Source organism: Mirounga angustirostris, unplaced genomic scaffold, assembly GCF_029215605.1.
Source record: "Mirounga angustirostris isolate CCGP_5_RB_7025 unplaced genomic scaffold, mMirAng1.0.hap1 SCAF_1, whole genome shotgun sequence".
In the NCBI taxonomy this organism is placed as follows: Eukaryota; Metazoa; Chordata; class Mammalia; order Carnivora; family Phocidae; genus Mirounga; species Mirounga angustirostris.
The window spans coordinates 198,226,371-198,249,395 of record NW_026991709.1 but is presented as its reverse complement, the minus strand read 5'-3'; the positions used below and the strand labels follow the sequence as shown (position 1 = coordinate 198,249,395).

At 47.0% G+C, this 23,025-nt stretch overlaps 2 protein-coding genes across 12 annotated transcripts in view; both read right to left on the bottom strand.

Moving 5' to 3' along the window:
• The window catches only part of QRICH1 (glutamine rich 1), a 52,291-nt gene extending 39,621 nt beyond the window's left edge, over positions 1 to 12,670 (bottom strand). Inside the window, exons 1-5 of one of the 10 annotated variants that reach the window (XM_064596270.1) lie at positions 12,502 to 12,670; positions 10,982 to 11,041; positions 10,783 to 10,877; positions 8,774 to 8,997; positions 2,510 to 2,839 (exon numbers count right to left, since the gene is read on the bottom strand). In XM_064596270.1, coding sequence (XP_064452340.1) covers positions 2,510 to 2,818 — 309 coding nt within the window. In that variant the 5' untranslated portion in view covers positions 2,819 to 2,839; positions 8,774 to 8,997; positions 10,783 to 10,877; positions 10,982 to 11,041; positions 12,502 to 12,670. Of the gene's footprint in view, positions 1 to 2,509; positions 2,840 to 8,773; positions 10,708 to 10,782; positions 11,042 to 11,772; positions 11,979 to 12,501 lie in introns of those variants that run through there. The other 9 variants (XM_045862441.3, XM_045862440.3, XM_064596265.1 and 6 more) reach the window with 9 other exon arrangements.
• Positions 12,671 to 13,852: 1,182 nt separating this feature from the next.
• QARS1 (glutaminyl-tRNA synthetase 1) lies at positions 13,853 to 20,754 on the bottom strand. 2 transcript variants are annotated; one of them, XM_045862449.3, is made up of 24 exons: positions 20,592 to 20,754; positions 20,296 to 20,443; positions 19,606 to 19,715; positions 19,374 to 19,449; positions 19,096 to 19,160; positions 18,470 to 18,523; positions 18,283 to 18,343; positions 17,915 to 17,986; positions 17,714 to 17,799; positions 17,453 to 17,539; positions 16,930 to 17,029; positions 16,731 to 16,809; positions 16,541 to 16,649; positions 16,318 to 16,448; positions 16,139 to 16,231; positions 15,889 to 16,026; positions 15,714 to 15,801; positions 15,481 to 15,624; positions 15,274 to 15,378; positions 14,991 to 15,083; positions 14,746 to 14,873; positions 14,585 to 14,651; positions 14,385 to 14,510; positions 13,853 to 13,995 (listed from the first exon to the last, which is right to left on the bottom strand). In XM_045862449.3, exons 1-24 carry the CDS (start codon positions 20,706 to 20,708, stop codon positions 13,945 to 13,947), a joined length of 2,328 nt encoding a protein of 775 aa, XP_045718405.1. In that variant the 5' UTR covers positions 20,709 to 20,754; the 3' UTR covers positions 13,853 to 13,944. The 2 variants fall into 2 exon arrangements, with proteins under 2 accessions (XP_045718405.1, XP_064452377.1); XM_064596307.1 differs by lacking the exons at positions 19,606 to 19,715; positions 20,592 to 20,754 and having other exon boundaries at positions 20,296 to 20,432.
• Positions 20,755 to 23,025: the final 2,271 nt, after the last annotated feature.

The following is a 23,025-nucleotide window of genomic DNA, read 5'->3' as shown; positions in this document are numbered from 1 at the left end:
GTCCTGGGATCGAGCCCCATGTCCGGCTCCCTGCTGGGCAGAGAGCCTGCTTCTCCCTCTCCCTCTGCCTGCTGCTCTGCCTACTTGTGCTCTCTTTCTCTGTCAAATAAATAAATAAAATCTTAAAAAAAAAACAAAAAACTATCCTTTTAAACTGAGTATAGATAGACCTATAAAAGAGATCAAGAAACTGATGTGTGTATAGTAATTCTGTGGTGTTTTTTTTTAAGTGGGCATGGAGCTGAGCGTTCAAGCTGGGCTTGAACTCACGACCCTGAGATCAAGACCTGAGCTGAGATCAAGAGTTGGAGGCTTAACCAACTGAGCCACCCAGGCACCCCTGTATAATAATTTTGTAACTGCGAGGCATATATTTGATTCTGATGTCACTCAGAAAAAAAATGTTTTTTTCGAAGTCTTTAAGTTGTATCGACAGTCATATTATCTGGCTCATGATTTTGGTAGCTTTAGATTAACAATGTCAATTTTCACGTAAGTAACATTAATTAGTATCAATTTAATCTTTATTTAAATTAAATCTACAAAGCCAACTTTTAGAAAAATTAAATCCCTCTGGCTTAAGCCAGTAATTAATGAAACTGTATCTGCTGTAAGAGTTTTTTGTTTTTTGTTTTTTTAAGTGAGAGAGAGCGCGCAAGTGGTGGGAGTGGCAGAGGGAGAGAAAGAATCTTAAGCAAGCTCCATGCTCAGTGCCTGTATCTCATGGATTTATTATATTTATATTTCTTCTTTTATTTACAGGTGTTTTGAGGAAAGAAGATGATGTTAATAACTGAGGTCAGCCATCTTAAACATAAAGTCTCCAACAACACTTTAGACTCAAATCCCAAACCATTCTTTTTCCCTTTTATTTTTTTAAAGTGAGCTCTATGCCCAGCATGAGGCTTGAACTCAAGACCCCAAGATCAAGAGTCACATCGCATGCTCTACGGATTTAGCCAGTCTGACGCCCATATCCCAAACCATTTTAATCTTAGGAAAAAGGAAGTCCATGCTGTAAGTAACAGCAGAATAATTTCTCAAACCAAAAAGTCAGCCTCCTCTTATCTACCTTTCCTGTACCCCTCCTTCCTTATAAAGAATGGAAAAAACAGGGGCACCTGGGTGGCTCAGTTGGTTAAGAGTCTGCCTTCAGGGGCGCCTGGGTGGCTCAGTCGTTAAGCATCTGCCTTCGGCTCAGGTCATGATCCCAGGGTCCTGGGATCGAGCCCCACATCGGGCTCCCTGCTCCGCGGGAAGCCTGCTTCTCCCTCTCCCTCTGCTTGTGTTCCCTCTCTCACTGTGTCCCTCTCTGTCAAATAAATAAATAAAATCTTTAAAAAAAAAAAAAAAAAAGTCTGCCTTCAGTTCAGGTCATGATCCCAGAGTCCTGGGACTGAGACCTGCATCAGGCTCCCTGCTCAGCGAAAAGCCTGTTTCTCCCTCTCCCACTGCCTGCTGCTCCCCGCTTGTGCTCTCTGTCAAATAAATAAAATCTTAAAAAAAAAAAAAAAAAGGAAAAAACAATGACTGCATTCCTCCATGTGCTAAATGTTTTCTTGCCTATTATCTCATTCAGTCTCACTAAATTTAACAGATGAAAAATCTAGGGCTGAAAAGATTTAAATCATGTCAACAAATAGTAGGTCAAGCCAGATTTAAACCTAGGAATCCTACTCCAGAGCCCAGGTCCTTCCAATATACCTGCCTGCATTCCTAAGAAGCAAAGAGGCCACAGTCTTTCTATCTCATCAGACACACCTCTCCACAGTCCTTGCCCGTCCGTGAGGTTCTACCCTTTCTAATTCTCTTGGTGGAAAAAGCAGTGAGGGCAGAATGAAACAGAATCACAATAGACAGGAGCAAGAAAGCAGCATTTGTAAATGGAGCATACTGTCAGTTTCATATAAGGAACCCCTAAAGAGGCACTTTTACCTTCTCAGCAAATGTATTAAGTTTCTCCTCCTTCTGTAAGCTCATTATCAATTAGCATTATTTCCTGAGGATTACAAATAGTAAATGCAGACCTAGAAATCTACAAGTGATCTAAGTCAGGGAACCACAAAACTAAATGAAGATCACTAAAATATATCATATCCATTTTAAAACAAGTTTCAAACGTCATGCTTTAAATAATGAGCTAACACGAGCCCCTCCTCTGCCCTTGATCTGTTCAGGGTGACACAGACAAAAGGGAACCTTCAGTTACACACAGCTGTGTCACATCCAAATCCAGTCCCAGAAGACCACTAATTCCTATACTGTTCAATTCTCCAAAGCAAATGGCAAGTATCTGTAATCTTTTTAGTTTATGGTAGTTGCAAATATTTTTAGTCTGTACTATGAAAGCCTTTATGTTAAATAAAATGTTTTTTAAAATACCAGAGTACTCCCCTTAGTGAAAACAACCTTGGACATTTGTATATAAGATGTGATGTTCCTACTAACCAAAACCCTGAAGGCAAATAAAATCTGTTAAACAGAATGCACCTCAACATCTCCCTTTTACCTGAACCTGCTGTGGCTGTTGAACCTGAATCTGCTGTTCTTGTTGGGTTTGTGGCTGAACACTGGTGGTGACTGGACAGGCAAGTTCAAGCAAAGACCCAGCCACTTCGGTGCTGTCTGTGTAAATGCAGTTCCCACCCTGTTGGTACACCATGGTAGTGGTAGCTGTCTGCTGGAACTCCTGAAGGGCTTCCGGCCCCTTAGAGGCTAGCGAGTCCAGAAATTCCTTCATCCTGTGTTGCGGGACAGACCGCGCCTTTACTCTGATGTACTCTTCAAAGGAAATGGTGTTTTCCAGAGAATTATTCATATTGCAGAGTCCTCAGGGTTCCTAGAAATAAAATAAATGTCAGAAGTCAAAATCATGCTACTGTTTTCATATTCTGAAATGCAGAGCAATCATGCTTGCAACAGAGTGGAATATTCAAGGCAGCTTTGTACATCTAGAATTCAAAATAAAGTTATTATACCCCCTTATTCTTTTTTTAGTTAACAGTGTCTAAAAATTGTTTCTATAAACATTTCTTAAATCAAACTATCACACTGAAAACAAAAAACAAAGGCATGCGTCACAGTACTGGATGAAACAGGCTGAAAACACACTCTCCATCCAGCACTAAGTCAATGCCATCTTCTCTGCAGAGCCAAGCACTGGACAGTAAAAGTCACATGCAAAACTACTCTGTGACCATCACAGAGAGGACTACCAAGGAAGCTAGGAGCAGGGATTCCTATTGACATGTTCAATTTCTGCTGCCAGTGATGTCCTAGAGTGAAGAACACATCTGCCATCTAGCTGTAGCAAGACCCTAGAGAAAGGGAATATATACTTCATCTTCCACCAGAAACACCAAAAATCCGTTTGCCATATACTGCTCACATTGTTTTATAGCACAACTTTCTGGTCAAAAGCATGGATTTTGGAGCTAGCCTGCCAGGGTCCAAATCCCAGCTTGATCTCTCCTTAGCGCTGAAACCCTGGACAAGTTAGTTAACCTTAGTTCTCTTGTGTATAAAATGGGGACAAAAGAGTATCTACCATACAGAATTGCCATAAAGGTTAAACATATGTAAAGTACTTAGAAGAGCATCCAACATAGATAGCACTATTTAAGTACTAACTAATATTATTAAAATTAGTTGGGAGGAGGGAGTTGAATAGTGCTTTAAATTAACTAGGTCACTACTAAAATTCAGAAATTAATTCAGCAAGTTTTTCATTGTGGTATTTACCCTAAGATTTAACCTGCAGGGATAGATAGTAATTCTCAATTACCAGGGGGTAACCATGCAATCTATGGACTGCTGAGTGCCCTGTCACTGCTGCTTTCATACCGTTCCCTCCCCTCTGGATCAGAACCACCTCCAGAACAAAAGCAGCAGCAGGATATGAGAGTCACACAAACCATGTGAACCTTTTTGCCAAAAAGGACTCTCCGTCAATCTCAAATGGAAAAGTGATTTGTTTCCTTGAGCCATCAAGGAAAGGCTAGAAGGGCATCAAGGCTAGAAATACCAGTCTCTCTTTCACTGCCCCGATGTTCTACCTTACGTTACAGACATAAGGCATATGGGTAATCATCTCATCTCTTCCACCTGACTAAAGTCCTGGCAGACAAGACTGTGTCCCGAAACTCTCTGAATGGCGGACACACAGTAGGTACATATATGTATATACATGTATGTTGTATTTGCAATTGAATGTAAAAAAGAAGGATTATGGCTCTTTTGTCTCTGTAACATCTATAACTTACAACCATAAATGTTACCCTTTTTCTTGGTAAATGGTTAGTATATATCATGGGAAAGAACCTATATATCCAGACAAGTGTGAGACCAAAGAAAACATATGATTCTTACTGCTATTAAGTTACTAACACTGGCAACATTTCTGTGGGACACTGTAAGTAAACTATACAAGTTATATTTGGGTGCTTTCATAATATAGCCCCAACAACATTACAAAATGCTCAACATGTGACTGACTCTGAATACCTAATCACACCTACACTTCTGGCTCAAAAAGGAACAAAGGAGAGATATATGAACATAATTAACTGGTTCTCTACCATGCTGTTACATATTTCAGTTTTCCACCTCCATTATAAAAGAATGGCAGAGGTCAACTGAAACTTACATTTCCCCAAATTTATTTTCTTCAACAATTAGTTGCATTCCCATAAAATACTGAGAGACTGCTTGAATTCTGAAGACTGTACTAGAATCATAGCTACTGTGTCAATGCAATTTTTTAATTTTTATTTTTTTAAAGATTTTTATTTATTTATTTGTCAGAGAGCGAGCGAGCACAAGCAGGGGAAGCAGCAGAGGGAGAAGGAGAAGCAGGCTCCTCACTGAGTAAGGAGCCCGATGTGGGACTCGATCCCAGGACCCTGGGATCATGACCTGAGCCGAAGGCAGATGCTTAACAACTGAGCCACCCAGGCGTCCCAAAGCAATTTTTTTAAAAAGTATGGAGAACCATGTAGCAAAACCTCTTTTTGCCTCAAATCTGGGAGAAAATAAATACAAACAAACACAAATACCCCCAAAAGTTACAAATTAATTTTACAGAATCAGAAAACCTTCATACAAACGTTGTTTGATAAAGGCAGGCCCTAAATCTTCTAGTGACTTATTTCCCTTCATTATTCCAAGTTTCAGTAATCAGGAGGCTTAAGCCTCATCTGAAGCCTGATATTAGATATAAAGGAGAACCGCACCAACTTCTTTTTCTGGAAACAACTTTTCTTTAGTTTTCAGGGTAGAATTATAACCTAGTTTTCTGGTTTGTTTTTGTTTTGGTTGTGGGGGGAAAGTACTAGTAACACACCCATTTTCTAAGAAAAAATATGCAAATAGTACAGAAAAATAATTTTAAAAAACCCACAAAAAAACAAGTATGCTTTCTTGATCTACCAATTTTAAACACTGACCTGTCCTTCAGAAAGGTAACTTTAGGGCATTTAAATCATCCTCCTCTCACCAACCCCTGCCAATCACATTGTTATTTTTGCCATGATCACTTTCATAGCTTTAAACCTCTACTTGTAGACTTACTAAGTTTAGAGTATCTCTAGACTTCCTACTATGTAAAATAAGGAAACTAAAGTCCTGCATCCTCTATTTTTCACAAGCTTTAGCGAAGGGAGTAGAGCTTCTAATTAATCAATAGTTTACAGCATTTTAGAATACAGCATTTCATACCAAACTAAACTCAGGATGTTATTATTTTTTTTTTAAATAAAGGTTCCAAAGATGATAAAAACCATTCTGCTCCAAACAAATGCTACCTGTATTTCTAGAATAGGATCTTAAGATAAATCACTATAAGGGGGCGCCTGGGTGGCTCAGTCGTTAAGCGTCTGCCTTCGGCTCAGGTCATGATCCCAGGGTCCTGGGATCAAGCCCCGCATCGGGCTCCCTGCTCTGCAGGAAGCCTACTTTTCTCTCCCTCTCTCCCCCCACTTGTGTTCCCTCTCTTGCGGTCTCTCTGTCAGAAAATAAAAAATCTTTAAAAAAAAAAAAAAAAGACAAATCACTGTAAGAAACTCTAGTCCAACTATAAATTTATTCCAAAAAGGACAAATAAGATGGATATTCAGCTCTCAGAAAGAATGGAATAAGGGGCGCCTGGGTGGCTCGGTCAGTTAAGTGTCCAACTCTTGATCTCAGCTCAGGTCAAGATCTCAGGGTCGTGAGTTCGAACCTTATGTTGGGCCCCATGGAGCCTACTCAAAAATTAATTAAATTAAAAAAAAAAAGAATGGAATAAAAGCTTGGGAATGTTTCTGCTATGAAGTCTCAAAGTTCATTCTTTAGGATTTCATTAAAACAAAACACCAACAGTTTGAAGAAGGAAAATTCTATAAAACTCAGAAAATGTTGATATAGGCTCAACAGATATTCTTCCTATTCTTCTTTGCGAAATATCTGAAACATCCTATGATAAAGACACCTTTTGTATTTTAAACAGTTTAGACTACAAAGTATAAAAACCCTCTGCAGTGCTCCAAGCTTAGAGCCCACTGTAGTTAGTGGAGCTTCAAGCAGAAGCCACAGCTTCCCAATTCCCATTGCTTTTTTTCTTTCACTAAGCCCCTAGGAGGTTCTTCACCGACTCTGTCTGTACAAGTCCAAAGAATCCTTTGAGAACCAATGAATCAGAGGAAGCTAAAAATATTAACCAATAATGGACTCAATGGAGAACCTAAAAAAATTTTTTTTAAGATTTTATTTTTAGGGGCGCCTGGGTGGCTCAGTCGGCTAAGTGGCTGCTTTTGGCTCAGGTCATGATCCCGGGATCCTGGGATCGAGCCCCGCATCGGGCTCCCCGCTCAGTGGGAAGCCTGCTTCTCCCTCTCCCTGCCACTCTGCCTACTTGTGCTGTCTCTCTATCTCTCTGTCAAATAAATAAGTAAAATCTTAAAAAAAAAAAAAAAAAAAAGATTTTATTTTTAAGTAATCTCTACACCCAAGGTGGGCCCAAACTCACAACCCAGAAATCAAGAGTTGTATGTTCTACTGAGCCAGCCAGGCGCCCCCTGGAGAACATAAATATTTAATGGAAAAGGCCAATTTGAAAGAACATTCCAATCTGCCCATTTATACAGACTAAAACACACATGGCTTCATTTCTTGTCCTTTTAACCTGCTCACTTGGCAGTATCCACCAGACTGACACATCCCAATAATGAAAATACACTAAGTCAGCATTTGACCTGACACAAAAGTGCTGTTTAGAAGGGGTGGGGGGTGGAGGGAAAGCTTCAGAAATAATATTTAAATATTTTAGACTAGTCAGTGAGTAAAAAAAAAAAAAAAAAAACCCACAGAAAAATTAAGCAAATTCTCAATAGTGGTGATCATGGTTTCTTCCTTTGTTTTTATGCTCAGAAAAAGCCCTCCCTACCATAAAATCAGGTCGTTAATCACCTATAATTTTTTTGACTTACAGTGTAATTTTTTAATAGAATGCTTTGATCCATTTAAAATTTATTTTGCATAATGTGAGGTACAAGTCTAATTTTATTTTTTCCAAAGAGCAAACAACTCATCCCTGTATTATTTATTGAATTATTGAAATTCCTTTGCCAACTGACTTGAAATGCCACTGTTATCATATACCAAATTCATATAAAGAAAGTCCACTCCTAAGCATTTACTAAGTGTTCTACAGATCTTTCCGTTAACACAGTAGCAAAAAAAAAAAAAGAGAGAGAGAGAGAGGGAAATGTTAATATCTGGAAGATTCCTTGTCCCCTCAACACAAAGTTAATTTAAATTTTTAAATTTAACACCACAGAATAAGTTATGTGTGAAAAGGAAACCAATACAATTGTATTTATATATCCCAGTATTGTTTATACCTAAGGAAAAAAATGCAAAAAGACCTGCCAATAGTAGTTATGTCTTGGTGGTAGAATCACAGAGGACTTATATTTCTTCCTGTTTAATACTCCCCTGTATTTTCCACAATTTGTATTAAATCAAAAAGATAATTAAAAATTAATCTTTTTACACAGTGATTATACCACAGTAACAGTAACAGACACAAACAATTCTGGCTGATCATAGCATGATTTTTCCCTCAAAATCTGAAACTCTTAAAGACAAAATCATCAAGCACCAGAGCTTGCATAATAATGAAGACTGTTAACTTCTTCAAGGTGCTGCTCTCAAGAGACACAAGGGTGAGCCTTGGTAATGGAGAAATAGAGAAACTCTCTCCCCACCCCAAAGAAGCAAGATTCTTAATCAGCTCCAAGTCAAAGACTTGGTGAGGAGCAGTAAATAAACGATTAATTAAAATACTTCAAAAAAACATGAAGCTGAAGGGATAGTTGAATACTCCCAATTTCCGGGAGTCAAAAAGGAAAGAGCGAGGAAAACACTTTGGGGCTCACTGGGGTAGGGGAGTCTGTAAACAAGCATTTGCTTCTGAATACTTTTAAGCATAGCTGCTTTGCAAAACAATAAACAGACAAACCCCACACCAACAGACCTAGGAAATTTTCACTTGTATACACCTATTAATCACTAGTAGTTCCCCTGTACCTTCTACTGGAGCGTAGCACAGTGTCTGACATAGATTTAGGCCCTCAATGTATTAAAGTTATCATTACTTTTATTATTTTATAGCTAGAACACAAGAAGGTATGATGGACAAAGTTTATTCTAAAGGAACAATCTATTACATTTTTATACGTCTCTTTGCCAGTTTCTTTTTTCTATTTAGGTACTAAAGGAAGACTTAAGTACTCACCAGAATCATCCTATCTTGGGTCGCCTCAAATTTCTGATACCTCTTCCCAGTTCCCCATGCAGTTCCACAAGGTGGGTCTTGAATATGAGATGGACTAAAAGAAGAAACTCTGAGCTGCCTCAGAGCCCTGCCTCTTCCTGTTTACCCAGTCATGTTACTGGGCCCCTCTCACGGTTCACATCTACTCTATGTGTAGATGGCTCCTCATAGCTTTGTAAGTCTGGCTTGAAGAACACATTCACATTAAAAAAGAAATCAATTTCTATTTTAAGGAGTTGCAGTCACATTTGTCCTAATTAACATAAAGAATCATTTCAAAGAAGGAAATTGGGAGATACGCTTCTATTCTTAAAAGATACTAAACCAACATAGGGTTTGTGATAGGTATTAATTATCCTATTGGGCCATTCATCTACCCCATGCCTTTACCAGAGGAATCCCTGATTTAGGGGCATTTTTGCCATGGTTCTATTTTTGGACAACACACTTTCAACCAGGATCTTAAATTCACATTCCCACCAAAGACTGATGGGCTGTAAACTGGCACAACCATTTGCATTAACTAGTAAAGCTGACAATACTCCCTCCATATAACCCAGGAATTCTATTCCTAGGTGTGTATGACACACACATATAGAAAGGTACTTATACAAGAATGTTCCCAGTAGTACTGTTAATAACAGTCCAAACCGGAAGAAAGCTAGATGTCTATCAATAGTAGAAGGGATAAGTAAATTGTGATACAGTCACATAGCTGAATACTACAAAGAAACTGGAATGAATGAACTACAGTAGCACACAACATGGATGAATTTAGCAACGCTAAAAGAAGAAAAACATAAAATACAGCATGATTCCATTTACATAAAACTCAAAAGCAAACAAAACTATGTTGTTGAGGGATATGAAGGTGATAAAAGTAAAAAGAAAAAACACGATTGTCACAGAAGTCAGAATGAAAATTATCTCTAGTGGTTGAGAAGCTATGACTAGGAAGGGACCAATGAAGGGTGCAGTGGTGCTAGCACTGTTCCACTTCTTGAAGAGGTGGTAGTTACACAGTGGTTCATTTTACTTTTCATTACAATTAACTTTTCATTAAATTTTATACAGATCCACCTGAATTTACAGATAGATATTTCAAAAAAGAAAAAAAAAAAGCTTTCTGACACAGCCAACCAGCTCTACCTACAATTTCGCTCTAGCCTCAAGTGTGACACCAAAGGTTCATTCTTTCCCCCTTTTCAGCAAAGCAAGAGGTTAATCTATCATTTGTTCATGCAGCCAAAATCAGAAATCACAATCCAGTGTGACAAATGGAGCATTTAGCCTGAAGAGGACTTAAAACATCTGGAACAAAATGCAGGGCAACTAAGTACAAAGTAACAGAAAAGAACAGGTGTTCATATAACATCTCATTCTGAGGCTGAGAAATATAAGACTATAGATAAAGAGTGGCCATTTAAAAAGTAGACAAGCAAAAAGCATGACACATAAAGAACAAACCACAACTGATTAAAAGACAGCATGCAAGCTTTAAGGAAGAGATCCCTGATTCTGAAGCTGTCATAATGGAAGACAGCCATACCTAGAGCCCCTGACTTTGGTTACCTAATTTAGGGAGCAATTCAAATTTGTAAGAAATTTGAATCTCTATTTGATCTTTTGTGTGAAATGGCAACAATGTAAGCTGGAAAGGGAATGTGGAAAGCAAAGGTTCATGAAAAGGTACACAAATTATTCATCACAGAGGGCTGGAAGTAAGACATCTTCTAGTAGGTAAATCTAAATTAATGAGCTTACAAAAAATATTATCTACAAACACCAATTTAAAAGGCAGATCTCAAACTTAACAGTTAAAAACAAAGATATCCCAGAATAAGCAGGCCTAAAAGGTATATTAAAATTTTAAGCCTATATCAAACTTTACAGCTTTTCTTTAACCATTTAAGGTCCTTAGAAAAGCTGATGTGTCCTAATGCTAAAACCTGAAAGTTGCATTGACTTACATTTCAAGAGAAGAAAAGTGTTCAAGCAGCAAACTGTGGCTGGATTCAAAGATGCAGTTCTCCCACATCTTCGATTTCCCAGCACTTAGTAGTTTCTGTCAGACAGCACCCAGAATGATTGGCAGGATTTGTAATGTTTCAATACTACGAGGAAAAAGACTGCACACATATTTCCAGCATACGAATGATTTTAACTCACCAGTCACCATGTTGCATGTATTTCTGCTGCTTGTCCTGAGTTCTTAAGACTTGTAACATTCTGAAGAAGATAGAACAAAGAAGTCCTTTCCATCCTAAGCCTCTTTTTAAATTTTAACTTTGTTCTTAAAATACAGTATATTAAAAGAACTACCCCCATCATTATTAAATTTGGTTGCTAATTTTACCTCCTTAGTTTCTTTTTCCTTCAACTTAATTAACCAAGACTGTAAAACAGTCTGATGTCTTGTCTTAGAAAAAAGAAGTGCATATTTCTCTAGGACAAACCTAGAACTCCCCTAGTACCAGAACAACAAAAAAAGCTGAAAAGAATTGAAATTCTACATCAAAAGTGACTTCTGCAGTGATATATGAACAGATTTTAGAAATTTCTGTTGGAGAATTTTGTAATTATAAAAGAAGGCAAAGCACAGATTTCTCAGGTTGTTTAATTTTGTTCTGGGCAACTTTTTTGGCTGATCGATAGCGGGCCTTCCTTAGTCTTAACAGAATACAAGTAAGCTCCTCCCACCCGCACAGAAGAAAAGGCTGCATTTAAGGATTTGAAGTGGAATTTTAAAACTCGGGTAGTTTCACGACCACAGAAGAGGATCCCCTTCCGGAGCGCACAGAGGTGACGTGTAGGAATTGCGCTTATGCAAGAATTACTTTACAATGACAAGAAAGCAGGTACCGCTGAAGAGCCTTCCAGGATTAACCTTCCCTCTCCAGCACAAAGCACCAGAACAAGGTGAGGAAACTCGAGGGGGCTCGCTGCCCTCACAGACCTACAGGGCTCAGTTTCAGAAACAGGGCAGCACCCTCCCCGCACATTGGCCTCAGGTCACTGCATTCTTCGAGAAGAACGAGCAATCTCGCTCGCCTCGCAGAAGAGCGGAGTCTCCAGTCAGACGGCAAAGCCGGTTGGTTTCTCCCCAGGCCTAGGCCACGGCGGTCCGGGGACGTCACCAGAGCAGGAAGGGCCCAACCCACAACCTTCCTCACACTGCGAGCTGCCCGCCAGCTCGCCGCCGCTCCACGCAGCAGAGGTGTCCTGCGCGTCCTCGCGGCGGCAGCGCCGCCACCCAACAGCAGGGCGCGCGCCCCGAAGCCGGGGGTCGCGGGCGGGCGGGCGCGCGCCACAGAAAGCCGCTCTTGCCCAAGAGCCGCAGCACCAGGAGCGAAGATATCCGAACCGCGAACGCGCACGTCGGCGGCCACGCGCGCCCCAAGGGCCGCACAGCGCGCGCGTGCCCGCGTATAAACAGGCCCGGCCGCGCGCGAGCACCAGGGCGCGTTCGCGCGCCGCGCCCACCCGAGTCCCCGACCTGCCTCTCCCCACCCCACAAGGGGCGGAGGCGCGCGAGCCCAGGGACATTCTCCGCTCCGGAGCCGCCCCGAGGTCTCCTGGGCCCAGCGGCAGCGGCCCGCCCGCCCGCCCCCGCCCGCCGTTGTGTGGGGTGGGCCCGCTGTCTCAGGCCCGCAGGTTCGCCGCATCCCTGCCCCTACTGCAGCCCTCACCCGGCGACGTCGTCGTCGCCGCCGCCGCCGCCGCCGCTCTACCCGCCGGCCCCGCCGCACCGCTCGGGGCCCCGGTTCCGCCGTCGCCGCTCCAAGACCGACAGGATTTTCCCCTCACAGCTCCCTGGGCGCCATCTTACATTCAACCCTCACAGCCAATGGGTGCCGAATGCTCCTCTCGCGATAACCGAAGCGTCGGATCCCGCGAGAATTGAGACTGCCTCCTGGCCAACCTTAAAGGGAACGCTTCTGCCGAGGCGAGAGGCCGGGCCTCCGGCTGCAGAAACGGCGAGTAGAGCCAGGAGTGTAGGGCGGAGCGCCCCGCCCTCGGACGCCCCTCCATGCTGGGCGGAGTCAGGGCCGGAGTTCGGCCTTTCGAGTTGGGAGCCTGGGCGGGTTGGGGCTCCAGGCTTGCTCTCTGGACCCTTCTGCAGCGTGCCTGGGCCTCCTTCAGTCGCGTAGCCCCACATGGGGCGGGGCCCCGTCTCTTGCTTAAGGTAGACCCCACAGCCCCTGACCTAGGCTCTGCGCCCCCGTACCATCGTCCCACCTGAGAAGCCCGGAGTCCCTCTCGTGCAGGAGTCCTTAACATTTGGGAACCCCCTCCTCAATAGCCTGTCGTCCTAATCCAGCCTTCCGCAACTCAGTCCACCTTAAAGCGGGCCTCTAGTAGCCTGGTGTTTGTATACAGGGAAAATGTGGAGGGTGTTAAAGCTGCAGGCACACGCGAGTAGCCCACACTACCCCAGAGGGCAACCAGTTGGCTATAGCCTTTTTTTTAAAAGGGCCTTAGGGCCTTTGCACTTGTTCCTCCTGCCCTGGCAAACATCGCCTTGGTCCTTAGGGGTTCCCTAAGGAGTCACCTCCTGAGAGTAGTCTAGGCACAGGATTGGTCAGGAACTTCCTCCCGCCTTGCACAGGCCCCAGGGAGAGCTCTCTTGCACAGTGCCTGGTCACCCTCTGTCTGCCTAACTAGACGGTCAACTTAGAAGGCCATCGCACAAGTCTTCCTCTTCTCATTGTGCCTGGCACGTGGTAGGCACTTGATAATTATTTGCTGAATGATTGGACTGAGAACCAGGTCTGTTTTCATCTACCTAGGCACACAGGCAGACACAAACCCTCTAGATCCCTCTAGCACAAGTGGAACAGCACCCAGAACCTGCCAGCCCCCCCAGACCAGGTGCAGAGGATTTCGAATCAGGCCCAGGTCCCTGCCCTAGAGCACTAAGAAGTGCACCAGTGGTTTCAAAGATGTCAGTACTGCTCTCTGTGCAGGGCACCTCCTCCTACCCCCAGCAAGTCTCTAAGGTCCTCAGGAGCTGGAAGTGCAGACAGATAACACACAGACTCCAGAGGATTTAGCTGTTCTTTATTGATATGGAGTCTGGGTACCCCTAGCCTCCAGAAGCATGAGGTAGTTCCACGAGGCTTCCTTACAGCTCACACCTTTCCTGGGTCCTCCTTCAGTGTGACAGTCCGGTTGAAGACAAGCTGGATGGCAGATGGAGAAGAATGACGACCAAGCCAGAACCAGGCTAGGAGGCCCAGACCTCACCAGACCCTACCCTCACAGCTGAGGGTCAGGACACTTGGGTTCTCAGTAACTATGACTTTGGGTAGAGGACTGGATGGCTCTGGGCCTCCATTCTATAAGGATTGTAACAACCACTATGCCTGACCCCTACACCTTGAGGAGTAAGAAAGGCAGGGTTCATACAAATTTTGTGCATGGACCTCTGAACCTGTTTCCTCATCAGTAAAACATGAACCCCATCTCAGGTGGTAAGGATTAACTAAGGGAATGTTGAAAGAGCACTTGGCACAGTAAATGGCATCCACCGTCATTGTTGTGCAAAGGGCAGGTAGGTAAATTCAAGCACCTGTCCCTGGCAGCTGTCTGGATCCACGGAGAAGTAGCCAAGCCGCTCAAACTGGAACTTGTCAAAGGGCTTTGCCAGGGCCACAGAGCAGTCCACTAACGCTTCCTCCACCACTTGTAGCGATGCCTGTGGGCAGGGAATTAAAGTGGCCATCCAGCCAGAGAGACCCACCACCCTCACCTTATATCCTACGGGCCTACCAGGTTCAGGTCACTTAAGAATCCACCAGGCACCTCAGCAGGATCCTCAGGGTTCTTGTGCTGAAATCTGCAGCCAGAAGGAAGGTTAAGACTCCAGCTGGGTAGCCACAGCAGGCAATGCCCATCTGGTATCTGCCTGCACCCCAGCTCTGTTCACTCACAGTCTCTCATAAAGGCGAATCTCACAAGTCAGAGGCTGTGACACCCAGTGAATAAAGGCCTTGGGCTTTTCTCCAGCATCCGCCTGTCTACAGGTCACTTCCAGGCTCTCTACACAGCCAGTGGGGCCCTGGAAGTCAAGCAGCCTACAATTAGACGCAGGGACCACTACTAGAACTGGAGGCTGCACGCACCCAGATCCTCTCCAAAGCAGGCACTGAGTAGGAAGACTGCAGCTCGCTCTCACCTTGAAAACATTCTGCAGCTCGATGACGTAGCCAGTATGCCTCAGGCCCACAGGCTGGCCCCATGCCAGGCGCTTATAGCCTGGCTCTGGCTCCTAGAGGTAGGAAGTGGTGTGGACACAAGAGACTGCACAGGTCAAAAAGGTAGAAGAGGCTTCTCCCCACCCCCATTTCTGGCAGGGGCTGGCTCATCTGAAGTAGGAAGTAGGTAAACTGACAGAAGAGATGAAGGGATCTCAGGACAGGGCTCAGCAGCAAACAGGACCCTTCACACCCCCCACTTACTTCTTTGAAATCAGTCCTTTCAATGAAGACCATGGGTCCAAAGGGAACCTGATGGAAGCCCTTGGTCTCATCAGCTGGGAAGTTGGGAACCTGGATGTCTAAGGACTATAGCAGGAGATAGGTGGCTGAGTCACACTAGGCACTGGGACCCTCATGCCCAGACCCAGGTGCACCACCCCCAACACACACACATAGAGGCACACCTACCTTGGTAGCAGGAAAGTTGGTGATGATGACCTGTAAAGGCTCCAGCACAGCCATAGCCCTTGGGGCTGTATCATTCAGCACATCACGCACGCAGGCTTCTAGCAGATGCGGTTCCATCGTGGTCTGTGCCACTGTCACCCCCACCTAGCAGGAAAGATCAGCATCACTCACAGCCACAACCACAAACTGCTCTGCTCAGCCCCCACCTGCCCACGCAGCCCACTGGGCTATACCCGAGCACAAAAGTTGTTGATGGCCTCAGGCGGAAAGCCCCGCCGTCGTAAGGCTGTGAGTGTGAAGAGCCGTGGGTCGTCCCAGTCCCTGTGGGCAAGGAGGTGGTAAGAAGGTCTTTGGCAGTATATGCCACTAGTTACTCCAACCTTCAGTGAGGCAAACAATCATGCCTACCGCACAGCACCAGCTGCCACAAGCTGGAGAATCTTCCTCTTAGACACAACGGCATAGTGAAGGTTGAGACGGCCGTACTCCCACTGAACAGGGCAATAGACATCCAATGCATTGCACAGCCAGAAGTAGGAAGAGCGTCTGGGGTGGGAGAGTAGAGTCAGGTCTGGCCACCTCCGACCAGAGAGAGACCACAGGAAGGGCTGCTGGAATCCCACTGGTCCTACCCACCCCATGGGCCCAGCTCCCTCACCGGGCCTGGAATTCCTTGGTGCAGAGAGAGTGGGTGATGTGCTCGATGGAGTCACAGAGGCAGTGTGTGTAGTCGTAGGTGGGATAGATGCACCTGCAGAGCATAGGCAATAAGCCCCACCATCCAGCCCCAGTCTGCCTTACCCATGGCCCACCACCCCACCCCATGCTCACACCCACCAGGTGTCCCCCGTGCGATGGTGTGGTGTGTACTTGACTCGATAGGCCACAGGGTCCATCTTGCCATCCTCCATCACCAACTTCATGCGCAGTGTGGCCTCACCCTCCGCAAACTTGCCCTTGCGCATTGCCTGACAGGAGCAAGGGCTCAGACTGCCTCTCAGCACAGGGGCATCTCCTCCTCAGCACCCACCCAGACCCAACTGCCTCTCCAGAACCCCACCTCAAAGAGCAGCAGTGACTCCTCTATGGGACGGTCTCTCCAGGGTGAGGGCAACGAGTTATGGCCTTTGAGCTCCTCTCCTCGCTGGTGGCACACATAGGCCTGGCCCCTATGGGGAAGAGGTATGAGCGCCCAGGATGGCTATGTCCTGGGCAGCCTACCTGGCTCTACATGACAGCCCCGGTCTCACCTATGGATGAGCTCCACAGCCCAGGCATACAGCTGGTCAAAATAGTCAGAGGCATATGTAACCTTGTAAGGAGTGTAACCTGGGGCAGAAAAAGGCACGGTATGAGCAACTAGCCAGGGACACCCAATGGCAAGCCATAGCCCAAGGAGACGCCCACTGACCACCAGGTCTTTCTTCCCAGCCCTTGCCCAGCCCATACCCAGCCAGGACACCATGTCACAGATGGCAGTGAAGAACCTTGCTTCCTCCTTCTCAGGGTTGGTGTCATCAAAGCGCAGAAAACAGATCCCACTGTTAGCCTAGGAATCACAGAATCTGTGAACTCTCACATCATCAGCTTTCAGAGTCCAACTCATCAAACTGGGACATTCTCAGAGCTCTCCCATGTCAGAATTGAAAACGCCTTCAAGAGTTTCACTCCTTTTCTTATATCTAAATGCCTTAAACAAAGCCTCCTACACCAACTCCAGACATCCTCTTTCTAAGCCTGAGGAGTTGCACTGGGCACTTCACCAAAGTTGAACTCACTGCCTCACCTACAGCTTTTTTCCCATGAGCCCAGTGGATTCCTGGCCTTGAATCACATATGTGATTCCCTTCCATGGCTTCTGTCTGCTCTGGGCACATTATAGGAGTAGCAGGAAAGGCAGGGACACCTTTCTGGTATCCAGTCTTGGGAGCAGCAAGTGGTCACCCTGACTGCCAGATCCCCACACACTCACCTTGGCATAGCCGAAGTTGAAATTGATGGCTTTGGCATGTCCTATGTGCAGGATTCCATTGGGTTCCGGCGGGAACCGGGTCCGTACCTGAGACAAAGGAAATGGGAACAGAGGAATGATGCCAGAACTGAGATTACCCTCAAGGAACAGATGCCCCTTCCCAGGGAGGCCACAGTGATAGGTTAGATGGAGCAGTACAAAGGCAGCCCAGGTCCCTTGGCAAGTGACGGCACTAACTTGCCCAACAGTACTTCCACACACCTGTCCTCCAGTAATCTCCAGGTGCTGCTTCAGTAGGTCCATGGTGTGTGGAGTGGTCACATAGCCTGGGGTCTTATAGTTCTCACCTGCCAGGGCCAGAACAAGCCTGAGGACTGGGCTAAAACCCAAGGCTCCCTACTCTGGCTATAAGAGTTGCTATCAAGATCTCACCCTCCCCAGGATTTTGATCTGCCAGCTCACCAGGTTTGTGGAACTTAAGTGCCTCCCCTCGGAGCTGCTCCATCAGAGACAGGCCCTGATCAGCCGCCTCACCTGTGAAGAATAGACCAAAGAAAACTTACCCTCTGATCCTCTGAATACAGCTACCCCATCCAGCTCAGGGATAAAATCCTGCAACCAGAAGAGAACCAGGCAGGTCCCTCTTTCCCCAACCTCAGAGACAAGAGATACAAAGCCAGACTTCTCAGTTTCCTCATGTTAGTGTCTGGCAGCAGAAGGCAGGGTGATGAGTAAGCTAATGGCCTGAGGAGATTGGGCTATAAGAACCCATCAGGAGGAAAGCCTAGAAGTCAGGGAGCTGAATGTGACAGGGACCTCAAACCTCTCACCATTCTCCATCAAGTCCTTTGCTGTCCTCCGGTCTTTTTCTTCTGGCCGAGCTTTTGACACCTGAGAGAAGCCCAGAAGTTGGGTCAGGGTCTCAGGATCACTGGGGTCAGATACTCCCTTCCCCAGCCTGAAGTCTCACCCTACCCCACCTCATCCCCAGGGACCCAGGACCATACTCAGCCCCACCTTGGGTTTCTTCTCCAGATCAGTCTCTGTCTTGGGACCCAGAAGGTGAAGAACCTGAGCAGAAACCAGAGTCAGGTCTGAAACAGGAGTGTTCTGTTTCAAGGAGCCCCTGACTGACCCCACCTACCCACATAAGGGGTTCCTGGCCTGCCTACCAACACTGCCTTGAAGAACCTACCTAGCCCATCCCATTTCTGCTCCTCACATGGTTCTGCTGGCCTCAAATGCTCTTTCCCCCCCGAGAGTCCAAAAGCTGGTGACAAAACAGGTAACAAAAACTGCCATTTACAGAGAGGAACTGTGGGCTCAGCATCAAGACAACAAACTACCTCAGCCATCAGCCTCTTGTGATTCTCAACCACCATCTGAGATGACAGCCATATCACCTCTATTTACAGGATGAGGAAACTGAGGTTCAGAGGACAGCAACCCGAAAATAGGCACAATCCAGAGGCCCAAGTCTTTTACTGCCCACCAAGGTGCTGCTCCTCCACACTAGGCTCTACTATCCACCACAAGAATAGGGACAGGGTCTCTTCCCCTCCCACCCCCATGTATCCCTCAGTGGACTCTAGGCACTGTCCATGGCAGGGTCTTTGCCTGCTTCAGCTCAAGGAGTTGCCCACCTGCATGTCCACTTCATGCTTGATCATTCTGCCATCTGCCCACTTGAGCACAGCTCGAGCCTCTCCTAGAAACATGGGCACAAGGAGCTGCAGAAAGGCCAAGAAGGACACTTCCTACTCTCTTTCACAAGAAAAAGTCCTGGCTGACCTCAAGAACCAGAGCCTGGGCCCAGCCGGACCACTTTTAAAGTGCTCCTATTCCTCCCCCTCACTGAGGCCCAGAAAAGAAGGTATGACCAGAGAGAACAACATGGTCCCCTGCCCCAGGCCCTGCTCACCCATCAGCAGTCCCATGTTGAAACGATAACGCTCCTCCAGGAGCTGGGGCCGGTGACGATTTATGGCGGCCTCCACCTGCAGAAAGCCAAACCATGTGGTTCAGAAAGGTGTCCTTCAGAAATGCTCTAGGGGCCCACACTCTCACCCTGGCTCTTCCTGGGTGGAGAAGCTGAGCCACTCCTTTCCAGGGTCAGTACTAAGGAGGTACCCAATGCCTAAGGAAAGACTCACAGCCTCTTCAATCTGCTCTGGGGTCACCATGACACCCACACCACATTCCTGCTCAAAGTCCTCGGTGTTGATGGGGTCCAAGGGATGACTTCGCACATACTCAAGGGCAGCTGAGAAAGGAGAACCAATGAGTGGCATCTCAGCTCCAAGAAGTAGTTACACAAGGCCCTAGCCCCTTGAAACCCCAATAATCACAAGTTGGCTTCCTCAGAAGTTAAGCCTTGCACTATCCTAGAGAAGCTCTGAAAGAATAGTGTTCTTTTTTTTTTTTTTTTAAAGATTTTATTTGTTTATTTGAGAGAGAGAATGAGAAAGAGAGAGCACGAGAGGGGGGAGGGTCAGAGGGAGAAGCAGACTCCCTGCTGAGCAGGGAGTCCGATGCAGGACTCGATCCCGGGACTCCAGGATCATGACCTGAGCCGAAGGCAGTCGCTTAACCAACTGAGCCACCCAGGCGCCCTGAAAGAATAGTGTTCTGAGCGAGGCTCTCCCTCAGATCTACACAGTTCCCCAGTCAGTCTCACCAGGGGCGACCCTCTCCACTTTTCATTGCCAGGGCCTAGGTTTAGAGAGGAGTGCAGTGCGAGCATATAAAGAGACACTGGGGGACTTGGCAGAAAGGGCAGACAGGGGTATTGGCTGAAGGGAGGAGTTGGGAGGTGGAAGTGGCAGGGCAGGCAGGGGTCTCACCGCTCAGCTGGAGCTCGGTGTGGATCTTCTTATTCGCTATGTAGCTCACAAGGAAAGAAAGACGCCGGGGATCCCTGAGTCGGGATGCCAAGCCATATAGCAGGGTCCCGGTAGCTTTGTCGATGGTGGAGCCCAGAGTCTGCTGCGCCTGCGGTCCAAGGGGTCAGGAGAGAAGCCCCACGCCCAGTAAGAAAAACATGAGTTAGACAAGGTTGGTAGGTCGGGGTCGGGATTGGGACCCGGTCCGGCACTGGAGCACAGTCGGCAGCCAGGGCCAAGGGCAGAGGGACTCCCACCTGGGTCGCCGCCTCGCGCAGCTGCGCGCTCAGAGCCGTGTTCTTGAGCGTCTCCCGGGCTTTATGCTCGCTCAGGCCAAGGCCGGTGAAGAGCGACAGCGAGTCCAGAGCCGCCATTGCTGGGATTCCGGAAACCGAAAGAAAACTTTGGAGCCAATCTGCACGTTGGCATTAGCCCACTGACCAATAGGAGAGCGAAGCCGCCAGGGACAGCCAATGGTAGCCTTCCTGGAAAGAGGGGGCGGGCTATCCAGGCTCGTCGGCGCCATTTAAAAGACAGAGGCCGCCCAAACCGCTCTTTCCGGGGGCTTCACTTCCGTTGTCGCGCTGCGGGTTGCTTGAAGGAGTGAAGTGGTAGGGGGCGGCAGGACTTTAGGGGAGATTTGCCGCGGACCTGGAGGGAAGGTGTTCTGCACAGAAGCAGGAAACCCTGGGACCATCCGATTTCTGTTGTTGGGAGCAACTGCGAGTTCCTGTCACATTTCTGACGTCACAGCTTTGGAGTTGTCATGGAAACAGTTGAGAAAAAAAAAAAAAAAAAAAACGAACCCCGGGAAACCGGTCAAGACTCCAGCACAGATAATGTGCGAATGGCAGATAGGGGGGCTCCCTAAGTCGGGCACTTTTCAGGCGCCCACCTAGACAACACCTGGCTAGGAGACCGAGGGACCTCGAAGGTGTTCTCTATAATGATTTGGTTTAAAATCTCCTGACATACTTACCCTCCCTTGCCAAAGTACGCAAATGTCACAAAAACCACAAGCAAATTAGACCTTGAAATACATCTGCCAAGTGTTTGACAGGATACTTTATTGAAGTTGGGATAGGGTGGGGGAGAGGAGATACAATCTTCATGATGAGGCCTATTGTGCTTGGGGGAATCTCCCCACAGTCTCTCACTGGACTTCAAGGACCTGCTGAGAATCAGGCTAAAAGAGAACTGTTTTCTTTGTGGAACTGGAGCTGCTGGGATGGTGAGAAGATCCCCAAATTTGGGATTGGAACTCAGGCTCTTTGAGGCTTTGTTATCACTAGTAACTTGAGGACCTTCAAGAACGGGGCAGGATACTGACCGCAATCTACCCATATTCTGTGTCCTGCTTTGTGGCCATATCCCACTAATGACCAAGTTCCATTTCTGGGCCTACATCTGGGTCCCCCATGATGACCACATCCAGGTTCTGCCCAGGGCCACACACTGTATCAATATCTAAGTCCAGTTCTGTGTCTTGGCTCCCAAGACTCCAGCCTGATGTCCAGCCCAGGCAAGGCCAGATGCAGGCGTTGAGTGTGGTGGTAGACAGGCACCACGAAGCAGTCTCAGCCACACCACCCCTGTGCTGAGTCCACAGCTGCAGGTACCTAGCCCACAACAAAGGTGCCTATGATGAGCACAGTGCCTGCCACATCCACTGTCCCCTCTGTACTTGATGCCACCAAAGGATTTATTACAGCACCATCACTATCACCACTGAGTCTTGCAGGTCTGGTGATGGCTCCCTCAATGGAGTCCGGGCCTACATCCCCTTTTCTGGTTCTCTCATGGTGCCTACCCTGGGAATCCTGTGGCTCCATGTCACAGGATGAGACAGTGGCCCCACCAATGCTACCAAGAATGCCACAAGAGGCAGTGGCAGGCTAGCCAGTCTTCTGGAGCCCTATGACTTGCACAGAATAGAGCCATGACATTTTATGGCCCAGCCCAGGGGCTGGCTTGTTTGCATGGACCCTTGGCACTACTTCAAGGAAAATCAAGAAAAAGATGATCAAGGAGAAAAGCTAGGCAGCAATCAGCAAGGCCCAGCTGTGGCATGGGAAGAGGCAGGGTCCTGGGGCTGGCAGGACAGAGGCAGTGGGGGCCATAGTGTGGATGCCATAGAAGGGTTATATGGCAGACGCAATAGCAGCTGGGCTATGGTCAGGGGCAGACAGAGCTCCTTGATCAGTGCTCCCAGTACAAGCAGACCACCAGTGGCTAGATACTTGGGGCTGCACACAGTAAAGACCCAGTACAATCCTGCTGTAGCCCATACCTAGCAGGCCCTCCAACAGTATGCCAGCACCAGCACTCAGCTTGGCAATTCCGCCGTTTCTGCAGGCTCTCACACCCAGCTCTCCAGGCTCCACTCCATAGCCAGCAAACCTACACTACCCCTGTGCCATGTTCCATAAGAAAAAGCCAACACTGGTCACAGGGGTAGCTTTCTGCAGGAGCTCCCTCTCCCGCCACCCCTAACTCCAACTGAGGCTAAGGTGTACTAGCAGGGCCCATACGCTAAGTTTCTTGTAAGACTGGCCCCAGAGGGGGCGCCTGGGTGGCTCAGTTGTTAAGCGTCTGCTCAGGTCGTGATCCCAGGGTCCTGGAATCGGGCCCCACGTCGGGCTCCCTGCTCCGCGGGAAGCCTGTTTCTCCCTCTCCCCCTGCTTGTGATCC

Coding starts and splice junctions, on each gene's coding strand:
- QARS1 (XM_045862449.3), bottom strand. CDS start 20,708: ATGGCGGCTCTGGACTCGCTGTCGCTCTTCACCGGCCTTGGCCTGAGC. Junction 19,716..20,295: donor CACCGAGCTCCAGCTGAGCG/GTGAGACCCCTG, acceptor CTCCTTTCTCAG/CTGCCCTTGAGTATGTGCGA. Junction 14,652..14,745: donor ATTCGCCTTTATGAGAGACT/GTGAGTGAACAG, acceptor TTCTGGCTGCAG/ATTTCAGCACAAGAACCCTG.